General features: G+C 42.8%; 1 protein-coding gene across 3 annotated transcripts in view; it reads right to left on the reverse strand.

The window, feature by feature from the left end:
* Nucleotides 1-3,144: 3,144 nt before the first annotated feature.
* Nucleotides 3,145-15,089, reverse strand: part of znf462 (zinc finger protein 462) — a 47,343-nt gene continuing 35,398 nt past the window's right edge. For all 3 annotated transcript variants that reach the window (XM_030085516.1, XM_030085517.1, XM_030085518.1), the window contains exons 8-13: nucleotides 11,580-11,835; nucleotides 11,334-11,473; nucleotides 10,122-10,345; nucleotides 8,034-8,379; nucleotides 7,385-7,520; nucleotides 3,145-6,896 (exon numbers count right to left, since the gene is read on the reverse strand). In XM_030085516.1, coding sequence (XP_029941376.1) covers nucleotides 6,671-6,896; nucleotides 7,385-7,520; nucleotides 8,034-8,379; nucleotides 10,122-10,345; nucleotides 11,334-11,473; nucleotides 11,580-11,835 — 1,328 coding nt within the window. In that variant the 3' untranslated portion in view covers nucleotides 3,145-6,670. The remainder of the gene's footprint in view (nucleotides 6,897-7,384; nucleotides 7,521-8,033; nucleotides 8,380-10,121; nucleotides 10,346-11,333; nucleotides 11,474-11,579; nucleotides 11,836-15,089) is intronic.

The raw sequence follows: 15,089 nt of genomic DNA on the forward strand, positions 1-15,089 counted from the left end.
AGCGCCTCCAGCGGCTCCAGTGGCTTTAGCGCCTCTAGCGGCTCACCGGCACGTTGCAGCTGCTGCCGTTCAATACAGCTGGATTGCTCCAGGAAGGCTTTTCACACTGGTTGTCAATAAAACATCTGCGGTGAAAAAAAAAATCTATATAATTGATCACATTAAAGTAAAACCTGTTTCAAGAACACAAGCATGCATCTTATTCAACACTATTTTTTACATTAACAGTAATGAGGATTATTATTTTCTCATATACAATGAATGTATAAAATTTGTTCTCTGCATCTAACCTAATCCTAAAGACATTTACAGCATACAAGGAGCAGTTGAGGGTCAAGGGTCATGCTCAGGGACTCACAGTGTTCAGCTGTGGGATTCAAACTGGCAAACTTTCAGTCACAAGCTCACTTTTCTGTCTCGAGGCCACCACTACTCAGTTAGTTTGGATGTCAAATTAGTGTAGAAATAAAGAGCAATGTGAGATTAATTACATCATAAAACTGGGAAATTGAACCTTTTCATCTTGACAATGCTTCATCCAATTCAGGGTCATGAAGCTTCCCTTCCCGAATAATAAGAGGATGCACAGCAATCCTTGGACAGGTCACCAAGCCATCACATTCACAGCTATGTGCGATTTTGCTTTTGGACTGTGAGAGGAAACCAGAGATCCAAGAAAAAATCCACACAAGCACGAATAGAACATGCAAACACAACACACCCTAACTAGATTAAAATGTCAACATTCTCACAAAGAGAGAGACAATTGTGTTGGTGCAGCATTATTTTCCATAAGAAGATTTAAGAACATGCAATAATCTATTTGACAAAATCAAATGATCAATGAAATGTTTTATATCGTGCATTCATTGTGACATGTAAAAATGCAGTAGATCCTTGGCCTCATACAGGCAAATTGAAAGAAAAACATTTTCTTGTGATTTTTTTTAATCTCACTTTTAACAAGACTCTGTGTGTGCAAACACGTTTTTATCCTTATCTTTACAACATACTACTTTTTTACCTAGTACAACACAGCAAGGTGAGGAGGGGAAATAAATGTGTCTGACAAATCAAAAGTGAATTCTGAAGGTACGTGACATTTTTAAAACGCGCACACACAGACACACACACACACAGACTCAGCGTTTGACTTTTGACAGTCAGAAAAGCACAGGTGAAATGAATGAAAGTTTGGTGGCATTGCTAGTCCCAGTGAGCCATGACAAGCAAACATCGCTCACAAAAGCAGGAGCTCTGGTAAGTGCAGTGCTGCCATCATTAACCCTTCATGAGACACTCACTAAAATACTATTTAAAGAATATTGCGAGTATTATTCGTTATTAGTTGTTGTCACTAGAAGTATGAGGGCATTTTTTTTCAAAAAATGTTGCAAGAACACATCTTCGTTATATTTTATTATTTACGCAAATTCTAAAAATCACACACAGTGCCACCAATTTCAAGGAGCCCCACATCTTATTTTTTATGTCTTTTTTGATTGTCATGAACTCATAATTGTCAGTTTGAAAGAGACGTAGAGAAATGAGGAAGACACAATGGGTTATTTAAGGTTGATGCTTTACAGTGAATCAGCATTAAAAAATCCTGGTAATTCACTCCACTTGGCTGACATTACAAACAGCATGATGCTTACATACTTACTAACTTCTTCAAGACTCTTCCCCTTGTTGATGTTATGCAAACACCAACCTCACGGGATCTAATAGATCTCATATTTTTTACCACAGTATTGTATTTGATCTTGGAAACATCAACTGAAGTTCAGATGATTGTAAAACATGTTTCTAGTTGTTAAAGTAAAACAAAACAAAACAGAACAAAACTTGTTGCACTGACTGAACTTGAGACTGCAGTTTATACTCTTATCAGAAGTTTCGGCAATTCCTGGTGCTTCAAGAATGCATGGAAGAATTTCAATATCACTGATGCGGTACTCGGTATTCAGAGGTTTTATTGACTTCTATCTTCAGCCCAACTCTGCCTTAAAGAGGCCTGTTAAGAGGGGGGGGGGGGGGTAGATAATATGGTGGCTCTCAATGGGGTCTCTTCCCGGGGCCACTTTCCCCTCATTCTCATATCACTCCCTCTTAAATTCAGTGGCTGTGCGTATGAGTCTGGCTCTCTTTATCTCCCACTCCTCTCAACTGCCTCTGTCCTTCTGCCACAGTTTGCCCTTCTTGCATCCTAAAACCCCCCCCCCCCCCCCCCCCCCCCCCCCCCCCCTCCACCGGTCCACTCAGTCCCCCCTCGTCTCTCTCCATCGTCCGGTTATTACGACAGGAGTTGTGCCCTCGCCCGTCTCGCTCATCAGGCATTCCTTATGTTGCTCCTCTCAGCAGCAGCAGCAGCAGCAGCAGCAGTGTCCTCCTTTCCCCTCTCCTCCCCACCAGGGCTGTGCCTCTTGCTCCCGTCTCCAGGGGTCGTCAGTCTGCCACCGGGCCCCCCTCTGAAGTGGCGAGCCGCTGAGATTACCCTCTCATCCCTCGTGACTTGGAGATATTTTTAAGAGATGATGTTAGAGATGTGAAATAAAGACTCGCCCCTTCTAAAAAAAGGGCAGCGGAGAAAATGTCGAGGACATCTCTGAAATGACAACATTCGGCAGGAGGAAATATCGAAACTGTGGTTATTTTACTGAATGAAGAACCGGTGGCAACTTGCTGCTATCAGTGGCTTGTGGTATTTAGGGCGCAAGAGCTGCAGCATTTCACGCATGTGCCATAAACACGCACTAAAACACGCGCACACGCAGCTGGCATGAGGAGGGCTGGTGGTTTCGGTTTATGGAGCACCTCCAGGGTGTGGACCGGAGGAAGAGAAACAGAGGGGTGGAAGGGTCCAGCTGAGAGAACGGGCAACGGAGATGCCTTCTCAGCCTGAAGCTATTTCCTGTGACCACGGTGCAGAGGCTATTATTGGTCATTCAAGGAACTGCTGTGGAGAAGTTACAAAGAAAATCTGTGAATCTTTTTGCTGAAAACGATGTTCTACAAAGGATGTAACCGACTATAGAGAAAGGATAATCAACGTGTGTTAGAAGTCTTTCAATATTGCATTCTGCAATAATTGAAAGACACATAAGGATTTGATTAATAGACATAAAGGAGAATAACAGCATGATCTGTTATCTGATAACTTTATTATCAAGTTAAAAAAAGACAATGAATTACAATATTTACAGAATATCCAGAGATAAATGGAATAAAATTGTAAACAATCATTCTAGGCAACATCACAACCCACCATCAGGTAATCAGATTTATATGGGAGAAAGGCAAGAAGGAGAGATTCTAGTGTCAAACTATGGAGACAACAGTCTGAAAAGAGAAATGCATCGGAAACAAACTAAACATATATACAAGTATCCAGTGTGTTGTCAGCAAGGGGTTAACTTTGGGTAAACTGGGAATATTGCAGTCTGACGACTGCACACAGTGAGGGATTCATAGTAATTTTCTATTAAAATGATCACAGAACAACAAACAATTTTGGGTTTTGACAGCTTCGTTACCCAGATTGTCCCGATTCATCATGTGGTTCGAACCGGGCTTTTTTCGGCTGGGCGACAGGCTGCCTTTACAAAGCTTATTTCTACAACAACTAGTTTCAAACAGTTCTCACTTTTCAAAGATACAACGCTGGTCCTGTAAAAAGAGTAAAAGGGGCCTCGAGATTCAGCACCAACTCAACCATTTTAAGGACCGGCGAGCGTAAAGTCGGACAGCTATACGTACATTCCCGCCTACCGTTGAGCTCGTCAACTACGCGGGCAGAAAACGGAGCGTCCTATCATCGTCTGGACCCGAATGAGCAGGATCCGAAAAGAGTCTCCGGGCCGTCGGGGAACCCAGCTGGTGGCCAAGCCCAGAAAATGATCAATCAGGGAGGGAGAAGCCGCCCCCCCCCCCCCCCCCCTTCTCTGACCACGCTTTCCCTCTTCACATAAAAGCCCTCACCGTTAATTAGTAGAGAACTGCATATTTGTTCTTTATATTTCATATTGTACAACCACACTGTGCTTCCTATCTGTTCATTCCCATGACAGTACAAAAAGGGGATATTTTTCATCGTAACCAGACATTGTACAACAGCATAATAATGTTGGATTGGGTACTCAAAAGCCCCAAAGGGTTAGCTATCATTTGTAGATTTCTTTTCTTTTTTTTTTTTTTTATTATTATTCTTCTTCCATTTTTTTTTTTCTTCAAAAATGAGAACACCTAAAGGAAATAAGGGTTAAATTATCCTTTCTGAAACACCACAGTTCAAACACTTAACGAGTAGTTTTGTTTTTCTATACATGGCTGCAGACATGTCGTCCAGCAGGGTTTCCGTCCGCCGAACTCTAAAAAAAAAAAAAAAATTCTATGGTTCAAACCCAGATTTCCCGTTTCCATCAATGGTTCAATGCTTAAGAGAGACGATTACAGCAGCAAACACAGCAGGCTGGGTAAATATTTTGGTACCATGAACACGGTTACATTGTTTGTGTTCCGTCGTCGAATCGAGCCGCTTTCTCCGGGCTGTTGGATGCGACTCGTTGGGTCTTATTGGAATTGGGACAACAAAATTTGACTTCATTGCTATTCACTTCTCATAAGGCTTCAGGGCATTCAAGCAGCAACGTCCGACAAATACAATCTCTGCCTTTTGTCAATATCGACAATAACATAACTTTTTTTTTTTTTTTTCTAAAAAGAAGCACAGAAATGGAGACTATGGCGACACATCGATGCAACGTGAGAGCTTAAGGGACATTTTTTTTAAATCATGATTTCAGGAGACGACTTAAAAAGTTCGTCTTTACCATGAAGTCAGACAGAATCAAACAGCTTTAGGGTTTTTTTTTTCTTGATTTACACTTGTCTTTTCAGCATACCCCTCATGTGCAAAGTGAACCACAGACCACAGAGAAACTTGGCAGCCACTAATGATGGACGCCAGTGCAAATTTGGAAAGTGTGGATGAACTTTAACATCATTTCATCCCTACAGCTGGGTGTAAAAACAGGGTCATTTGTGGTGCTAATTGCATTAAAAAGAAGACATAAAATGGTTAAAAGCAGCATTTCCTGTTATAAACTAGATATTCAGTTGGTTTTGTTTATACTATGACTGTAACTATTTATTTCTCTTGGATCAGGATGAAGCCAGAAATCTGATGACGCCGAGTTTTGGCAAATACATCTTCACAGCTAAAATCTCATTCAGAATTAAATCGGACTGTAAGCCCTCGGTGATGTAAAATTGTAAAAAGAAGAAAAAAAATACACAGTAGATCTCATGTGCATTCAAGAATTTAAGATCTGAATTAGATTTAAATTCTAATTTTAAAAATGCCAATTCATTGAGGTAATGCAATTCTGCAGCTAAAAGACATTAAAAGAGGGAAGTTGCATTTATTCCTGGTAACTTGTGAACAATTTTGACTTCATTTCGTAGTTCACCCAGGAGCTGTGTTCTAAGGCACTTTCGCACTGGTCTCAAATCACCGGTCTGGACGTGATGCGGTTCCATCTCGTGCACAGTCAACGTCAGCGAATCACACCGAACCCAGACGTTCAGATCTAACGGATCTCCGCAATATGACTGTGGACTGAGCTGGATTCGGACCCCAAACACAACTACAGCTTCGAAAAGACAAGTGTAAACTTCTGAACTTGTTAAATATACAACTAGCACTGAGACCTGGAGTCGTCTTTCGGGCGAATCCTGAACGGATACGTTCGCAGCTGTGACACATCAAACACATTTCTATTGCTATCCTAATCGGGAGCACGCAAAAGGGAAGCATTACTGTTCATCTCAGACCACTGCCTGAGGTTTGATCTGAACGCAGTCGTATTTTTGGACCTCTTCAGTGAAATTACCGGACAGCTATGAATGGACTCAAAAACGGGAAAGACGCCACAGGCTGAGGGTTTATACGCAGTACAATGTAAAGGGGGGCCTAAATCACAGCAGTTTGCTACAAACATCAATCATCGGGGCAAAATTGTCAGTATTTCCTACAGAATCGTGATTTGTGGTTTTACTAGAACAGATAAGGTGCGACTCTTCCTCAAAGACTACCTCCACACATTTCACACAAGGCTAAGATGATTTGAAAAGAAAAAGTCTAAGATCTTGACAAGAAATGAGAAAAGATCGCTCTACAGTGGGCCGTGGCTGTAAACGCTTCCATACCTTGTTTGTTTCAGGTAAATTTACAGAACCCCTGTTTACAGACGAGCAGAGAGGAGTGTAAAAGGTGCTTCAAATAATAAAAATGAGAAATTTAGTTTATCATTTTGGACAACATTCTCATAAATAGCTTAGTTTTGTCTAGGTGGGATCTTTCACTGTAGATTTGACCAGAATGTCAGCAATAAAGAGTTCTGTTCACTATTGGTTACCAATATATTAAGATCTGTCCTAGGGGACCGCCCGTTTAAAGAGCTCAGCCGTTTTTATGCAGCACAACCTAATACTTATATATGTAACACCTAAAATCTAATAATGCACCAACTCATAAAAAGTCACTTTTGATAAGATTCAAACGTTTCGTTTCCTTTGACATCTTATTTTTCCATTAACCACTCCGTGCTGATTCCACCCAACGGTTTTTCATTTTCCTAGCACAGTATCCCAAGAGGCCACAATCGCTTCAACCCAAGCGTTGATCCTTTTTGGTGTCAAGCATTTCTTTGTCTTCCACATACGGGCTTTGACTTGCTAGTGACGGATCAGCGGGGGTTTCCTCCTCCTCCTCTCTTCTGCTGCTGGACAGGTCCATGTTTGTGTCGGCGAACACAGAGGAGCCTGTGGACGAAGGAGCCGAGGCCTCTATTGCTGAAGTGGTGCTGGCGTCCAGCTGACTGTTGTTGACCACCCTGTGAAGACGGCAAGACAAGGGCATGACAGCTTATCCATCCTGTAAAACCAGCAGGAAAAAAAAGAGCTAGTATTTTCATTTTTTTGGAAGCATTCTCAATATCAGCCGAAAACTTTTGTACCTTTCTGCAGCCAGTAATCAAAAAAAAAAAAAAAAAAAGAGTAAAAGTCCCACAGTAATGAACCGACTGGCTCCTTAGAAATACCCATTACTGAGAGATTTGCTCGAGACCGCCACTTGCATGGATAAAATCTGGGGCTGGCGGAGCAGCATTAGGAGGGATAATGTCCCCATCATGTGTAATCCCAAAGTCTAAATGCATAAACGCTGGCATTTAAAACCTGCGGACCCCAAGTAATTGCCCTTAATGAGCAGAGAGGCAGGTAGAGGGGGCTGTGGCGGCGATGAGACACCGGCACGGAGACGCTGAGAGCAAAGAATGCAGGCCAAACGCAGAGCGAGAGAGAGAGAGAGGAGTGGACTCACATGCCATGTCGAAGGACGTGCCGCTCCCATTCCAGCCTGTTGGTAAAGCAGCGGCCGCAGAACTCGCAGGGAATACGCTTCTCCGCGCTGCTCGGCAACGAGCTGCTGCTGCTGCTGATGGGAGACGCAAGGACCTCTGGGAAATGGAGTTTAAACAAACCGGTCAGTCGTCTCATAGATGAAACCTGAAACAGACTGCGCTGCGATTCCTCCCAGTAGACCAGACGACACGAGCATCTGCATATATGTCATATTATTCAGAATATAAGATAAAAGGGAAAAAAATCCTTAAAGCCCGCATACAGGAAGAAGATAAACAATATTCTAAAAGCAAGATTTATGCCTCACATCATATTTATTGGCCTTGTAAAGACACAGTTCATCCTGTATATCACAGTTTGAAATAAAATAACTCAAGATCCTGGGAGAAAATGACTTTCCGGAGATCATCATTCACAGTCCAATCCCAGCAGGCTTTGCGGGGGAAATCGGCTCAGCTCATATATACCAGTTAAATAGTATCCGGCCCCGTTTTACATTTGATCAGCCAGGTGTGAAGTCTACATTTGTTCTTGTTCAGCAAACCTCAGTGGTTTGACAGGCCCGTGTGCTTCGCCCGGACTTTCATGGACAAATAATACCGTGTTACCTTGCGAGGAAGGCTTTTCCTCCTCCACCTCCTTGACTTCTTCCTCCTCTTCTTCTTCCTCATCCTCCTCCTCCTCTTCCTCTTCCTCGTCTTCCTCCTCCCCCTCCTCCTCGTCTCTGACGATGTCCTCCATCTCCTCGTCGTCCAGCTGCGTCTGACCCTCCGCTGCGTTGTTTGTGATTTCCATGTCTTCGTCGTCGTCGTCTTCCTCCAGGGCCATCCGTCCGTCTTCCGCCATTTCCGCCATTTCCCTGTCGTCCTCCTCCTCGCCGCTGCTCCCCTGCTCCCGCATCATCTCCAGCTGGTCCAGGTTGACCCGACCCATCAGCTCAAAGTTGCGGATGACCTGATGAGACAACAGTTTCAAATAGTTAGATTTTTTTTTTTCAAGCTTCTGTTCGCTAAAAGGTACACACACACATGCACACACACACACACACACAAATTCTCTTTTTGACTTAACATAATTTCAAAGTCATGGCAGAAATGTGTTTGAGCAGCTCCAGCTCTTTATTTGAGGTTTGAGGCAGAGGAAGTTTGGGGATTTTCTAGGGACTTTCTGGGTGAATGATTTTCTTCCTATTCAGCCAGATTTTCCTCCAAGGAATTTTCTTTTTAATGTCCGTCTGGCCGACGACGTTCTCAGTCACAGAATCCACCGAGTTTGGGAATAAAACAAGCGAGCAGCATTAAACGATGAACGGCAATCGTTTGACAGAGAAGAGTTTCAACAATGGAAGTGGAAGGCTGAATGAATCATCTAATCTCTCATGCATCCAGTCACCGTCTCTGACTAACTTCCTCCCCGAAGGCCCCGATCTGCAGCTCTCCAAAACCCTCCAAAAGCATCAAGGATGGCTCCTCTTCTGCTTTTCTTAGCATGAATAAGCTTCAGCTCTGCTAAACCCAGGAGGATCCCGGCTCCCTCACTTTTTCTGTTAATCATCTGGAGACACAAACTTACATTTTATTGTGGAGGAAGGAAAAAAAAAAAGTGTGCCAAACACCTAAAATATCATGCCTTTGTTTCATGTTCGTGCAGGATTTCCAGGTTCCTTCGTATAAACTTCTACCGCCGAGGACCTGAACGCATCAAACCATCAAGGTCTTCATAGAAATCTGTACTCGCTGATCAGTAATCATCTCATTACTGTAATTCATCTGATACCTGTCACCAAACTCCAAGTGTAAACGATTCCTTAAATTTGCCACGTCTCAAACCATGTGTGAATAGATTTTTTATTTTTTTCTCAGCAGCCAATTACTGTGGTAATTATTACTCAGCCCACGATGGATATAAACTGTTACTCATTTGAATAACAGGTGGGATGGAACCTTTATTCCATTAAGCATGTGATAAAATCCACTCATGTGGAGACTGGAGGCTTATATCTGGATGTGAGATCTGGCTAATTGTGCACGAAACTACTCAAAAATCCACCTGCTTTCTCATATCTTACTCTAAATCTCCATTCAGTGACACCAAGAGATGAAACAGTTCCAGCTCCATGTGGCGGGAATGTACTAAATGTGTTTGCAATCTGATACATACTGTATATATACACCTACTCGTCTTATTACAGGCCATCAGTCAACTGTCATTTCACGGATATTTTATCGTCTGCACAAGTTCTAGAAGTGGATTCGCAGGAATCAAGTTTCAGGCAGTGTGGCTAAAAATTCTAGTTGATTAAATACTTTCATGTAAATGAGGGAAAACGCTGTATTGGGTTAGCTTTGGCGACCCCTAGAAAAGTTTGCAGAATAATACAGTTATACTGCACTATTAGTAGAGTAAAGGTGGAATAGTTGGGTTTTTATCAGTAAAAGTGTCAAGAAATGACTGTGTTGGACCTGGAACTATATAAATAAACATGTATTAAACAGGTCACTTAATTAATATTATAAAAAAAAAAGTTATTTTGAGTATTTAATTGTCCTTAAGATGAAGATTTTAATCTTCAAAGTCAGAAAAAAAAATCATTATTAAAACCCATTCTCAGCAATAATAAGTCACGGTCACGTCGTCCTGATGGTTACACTCATCAATGCACGACCACGGAGGCGATGTGACGGAGTCCGGCTGACCTTGTGCTCCAGGCGGAGGTGCTCCTCCAGCTGACTCCGCCGGCTGCTGTCGTAGTAGCAGAGCTGGCACTGGTAGGGCTTGATTTCGGCGTGCTTCTGCAGGTGCAGCTGCAGGGCCTGGTCGCTGGAGCAGGTGAAGGTGCACTTGTGGCAGCGGAACACCAGGCCCTGGAGGTGGCGCGACAGCTTGGAGCGGCTCACCTCCAGCGGAGCCACTCGCTCCTCTGGAGGGAGGGAAGAAAGCAGAGCGCACGGTCAGGTCGGAGAACAATGAGAGGAGGGGGGGGGGGAAAATAAGGCATAAAAAAGTAACCATAGTGGCTGGTACCTTTGGGTTTGATTTTATTTTATTTTTTTTTCAGTTTCTACACAAACACTTCTCTCTAGATAACCAAAGAAAAATAAACCTGAATAAAAAGAGATGTGTTTTCAAGTGATCTTTCCTTCTTTTGAGTTTAACACAATGTTTCCATATAAAGCTGGAAATGACTTCAATTTAAAAAGCTCCATGAACAACGAAAACAGTGAATACATTTCATCATTTTTTTCTAAATCAGTGTTTAAAGTTATTTTGCCGAAAGACATTTTGAACTATTTCTGACGTGTCAAATACACATGCGCAATGAGGATTTCACTGAACGATAACTGCAATCAAGAAACGCTGGGTTGCCTACAGACAAACGCAGATGTGTCTCATTGCAAAGCCTGACGAAGAGCAGCGATATCTCTCTCATATCAACAACACCGTGGCCAACATCAACGGACTGTTACATCAAAATCAAATCCAAAATCGACACGATCCAAGCACGCCCGTGCCGCTTGTTAATCAGCTGCAAATCTCGGAGAGGCCGCCGTCCTACCGGCAGCTGGTGTCTCCAGCCTACAGCAACATGTGAAGTGGCCGTCTCAGAGAGCATCTCAGCTTTTCTCTCTTTTTTTTTCCCACCAGCATTCAAATGTACCACTGTGTTATTTTTAAAGTCTGGCCGAGCACAGCGACTTCCTGGATTCTTGGTGTCACAACGCGGTTGCTAAGCAGCCGGCGGTGACTCCACACCACGGAGAGGAAACCAGTGGTCTCCTCCGCGTTACGAGTCTTCATCTGAAAGGGGGCTGATGAAAACGCGCAGTGCTCCCACAGCGTTTCGCTACTTCTTCAAAGAAAAGTGAACTTTACTCTGTGCCTGGTTCCATTTTCCCATGAAAACACACCTCTGTGCAGAACGATGTGGTCGATCATGTTGCTCTTGTGTTTGGTGTGGTAGAGGCAGAGGGGGCAGCGCAGGTCCTTGGGGAGGTCCTCGGGCGCCGTGTTGTTGTGACCGGCCTCCACGTGCATGCTGAAGTTATTCCTGACAAGGACAAATGACAAAAAAACCGGTGAACCGATGCCACGTGGACGGCGCTCATGAGTAACAAGCTTTGAACAAAAGTCTTGAGACAAAGTCTTTCTCTCACTTGTAGCAGGTGAAAAACGAACAGTCTTTGCACTTGAAGAGCTTCTTGCCGCCGTGGCGGTCCCTGTAGTGCCGGCGCAGGCTCTGCATGTATCCGGAGCTGAACTCACAGAACTCGCACGTCAGGATGCCGTCTGGGCGATTCTCAGCCACCAAAGAGCCGCCGGGTGTCGAGTTGGAAGACATGTGGCCGCGGGAGGCCAGCTGGTAATGGCTGAGCTGCTGACGGACGTCCGCCGGCTCCAGGTAGGACGGATCTGAAGGACAGCAGAGAACGTTAGCGCCCATTAAAATGGAACACAGAGGGGAAATACAGGATAGAGATTTAACAACTAATAAAACGAAGGACTTTCTGCAGTGATAAAGAATAATTAGGTACATATATTCACTGAAAATCTTTTCCCTTTTCAGCTACAAAATTCAATATTGAAAAAAGATATTTCAAAAATGACATCAATATTGAAGATGAATAATAAACCATTTAATATATTAAATGTGTAATATATGGGTTTTACTTTACAAAGACACGTAATATTTTTTTCAATGTCATTTAAAAAAATCTGATCTATTGATTTAAAGATGTTTTTCCTTGTAGCACAAAAAAAGCGTACCATCTGGTGAGGACGTGTTCTTCTTTCATGCCGTTACTACTCTAAGTGAAACATACATTTGCTGAAGATAAAATATTTCCTTTTTTTTTTATCACATCAAGAGGATTCAGACAAACTTTCATCGCTCAGGAGCCATCAGAGAGCGACTGATGCACACTGAAGTTGTCAAGCTGACGACATTTTTGCAAAGCAGGAAGGAGTTTAACCCACTTTATATATTCTGTAAGGATCGGTTCATGCCTTTCTGCTCTTCTGTTTATGAAATATGTCTAGTTACTCCTTAAGACAGACGAAGCTCAACGAGGAATATATTAAGAAACCTGTAGAAAGCTGTGTACGTATCTATAATTTTATTAATTTTCTTATGAGCTACTTCAATCAGAATTCAGTTTTTCCAGGCTGGGGCATAATAAAGCAAGGCTTTTCTAGGAGGTCAGAGTGCATTGAGAAGGTAGAGCATGCAAACTCCACATAAATGGGCCCTGAGAGAGTTTGCCAAAAACAAAGGCACTCCAGACTCACTATTTTGTAAATGAGACAAGTGAATTTTATGAAATATTCGGTCACCAGCAACACGCTGTGGCATTCAACCTTGAACCAAGTGGCTCAAAGCGGGGACAAGTGTGTCCGAAAACATTCTCCACACTATTAAACCGCCATCACTATCAGCTTGGACCCTCGATGCAAGGCATGGTTGGGTCCATGGATTAATGCCGTCAAGCTATCGATGCCAGATTCTGAGTCCACCATCTGCAGGGCTCACTGGAAGTCAAGACTCATCAGACCGTTCAGTGTTTTTCCGATCGTCCACTGTCCGGTTCTGTAGCCTCGGATTTTTCTTTTTGGCTGACAGAGTGGAACCCGATGTGGTCCTCTGCCGTTGTTGCCCATCTGCCCCGAGGCCCGACGGGCTGCGCATACTAAGAGGCTTCCTCTGCTCACCAAAGCCGCACGGAGCGAGTTATCCGAGGCGGTCTGCGAGCTCCGACCGGTCCGACCGTTCTCCGCTGACCTCTCTCATCAGCGAGGAATTTCGGCTCGCAGAGCTGCCACCCACTGGATGTTTTGTGTGCGTTGCATCATTCTGAGTCAACTGCACCGGCCACCGAGTGTGTGTGTGTGGAAAATCCCAGGCAGCCAGTACGTTCAGAAATACCCCAAAATCATCAAGCCTGCCTGTCTGGCAAGAACAATCACACCGTCTACATCTGGGAACGTTAACTAAAACTTCTAATGGAGTATTTCAACAAATGACAGACTAACATGATTAATGCTTGAATAAATTAAGTTTAATATCAATTAATTGGTGGTCAAATTCAATATTTAGCCATCAAGAAACAGCAGGGGTTTTCATCTACTTTTTAAAAAGGAGAGAAATTCACATGAGCTTACATAAAATATCATCACCGCCCCCCCCTTCCTGCCCTCTTCACAGACACAGAAGTGTAACTGTCATCATTTGTCCCACACCACTTTTCCCTCCTCATTCCCTATTTTCAAGAGTCTATAATATCAGTGAGCAAGCTCATATTCTCGTCCTACTTTAAGGCTCCGACACATCAATAAATAAACCGCAGTGACACTAATAGAATATCTATCCATGTGAAAAATGCCTCATTCAGCACTCAGAGGACGTGGGAGCATGGAGGGAGGAGGAGAAGAAGAAGAACGGGGGGGAAAAAAAAAAAAACTTTTATACTTTCACTTTATAAAAATTCTTGAGATCTAATTTCTGACTTTTGCAGAAAAGGCAGAGGAATTCATATGAATCAAACAATGCCACAGCTGATTCATGCTTTTTAATATCCTCTGCTTTGAGGAGACACACGGCGATGAGACGGCATCTGTGGCTCGGTGGCGATGTGTCTTTAGAAATGTGGTAAAAGCCAAAGCAGCATGTATGAAAGAGAAGGAGAGTATTATGATGGTGCCTGTAAGAGGCTGGCTGGACGTGAACGTTAACAAGCAGGCTGAGATTGGAATTTTAAAATGTACAAAGAAAAGTGTGATTTTAAACTGAAAATCTGGATTTCTTATTGTTTTTTTTTTGTTTGTTTGTTTTTTAAACTAAGTTCTGCAAAGTGGTGGGAAACTCTGAAGCCATACTGCATTCACGGGCATTTAACATCTCCTCCAATAGAAATTCTTCCCTGCACCACTGCAGAGAAATGCCAATCTATTTCTGACACCCTCCCTCTACTATGAAGAGGTTTCACATCAGAAATACATAAACACATGGGAGGTAATTAGCCCTCCAACATTTTACATTACATTTCAGCTGAAGAAAATATTAGCCTTACCCTCCATTTATTGGTTATTTATCATAATTGGGTTTCATAAAATGAAAATGAAAAAAACCCTGCAGGAAATTATATTCGTTCAATTAATTACCCTCATCTTCCCACTGTCCATTCACTGCTAAGAGTTTGACTGCAAATACACTGAAATAGTTTTTTCTCAATGGCTTCGAACAAGAAAATGTCATGTTCATTAGAGTCAGAAGGATGTTTTTCTTAATGTATATGGCTTTTAGTACCTCGCAGTGCTGATTGCATATCTCTTTTAGTGACAGCCCAGGCCAAACCTCATCTCACACAACATTTGAGCCAAATGTTGACAACCTAGAATTCATCATTGACCTTCATTATATTGTATCAGAAAGTACATTTGATGTTTTTGAGAGAGTCTTTGTTTTTTTTTTAACTGAAAAAGTAATGTTTTGACTTGATTTTGGCAACATGGTGGTCCCTAAAACCACGAGGGATTCACCCTCTTGGAAAACTGCGTGTTTCTAAACTATTAAATGACATTCCATCCAGGAGTTGAACCAAAAAAGAGCCCGACGTTCGCCTTTTTTTTTTTTTTTTTTTTTTTTGCTCAAAGAAGAAACGTGGTCGCAT

The sequence above is a fragment of the Salarias fasciatus genome, assembly GCF_902148845.1.
Source record: "Salarias fasciatus chromosome 7 unlocalized genomic scaffold, fSalaFa1.1 super_scaffold_4, whole genome shotgun sequence".
Classification (NCBI taxonomy): domain Eukaryota; kingdom Metazoa; phylum Chordata; class Actinopteri; order Blenniiformes; family Blenniidae; genus Salarias; species Salarias fasciatus.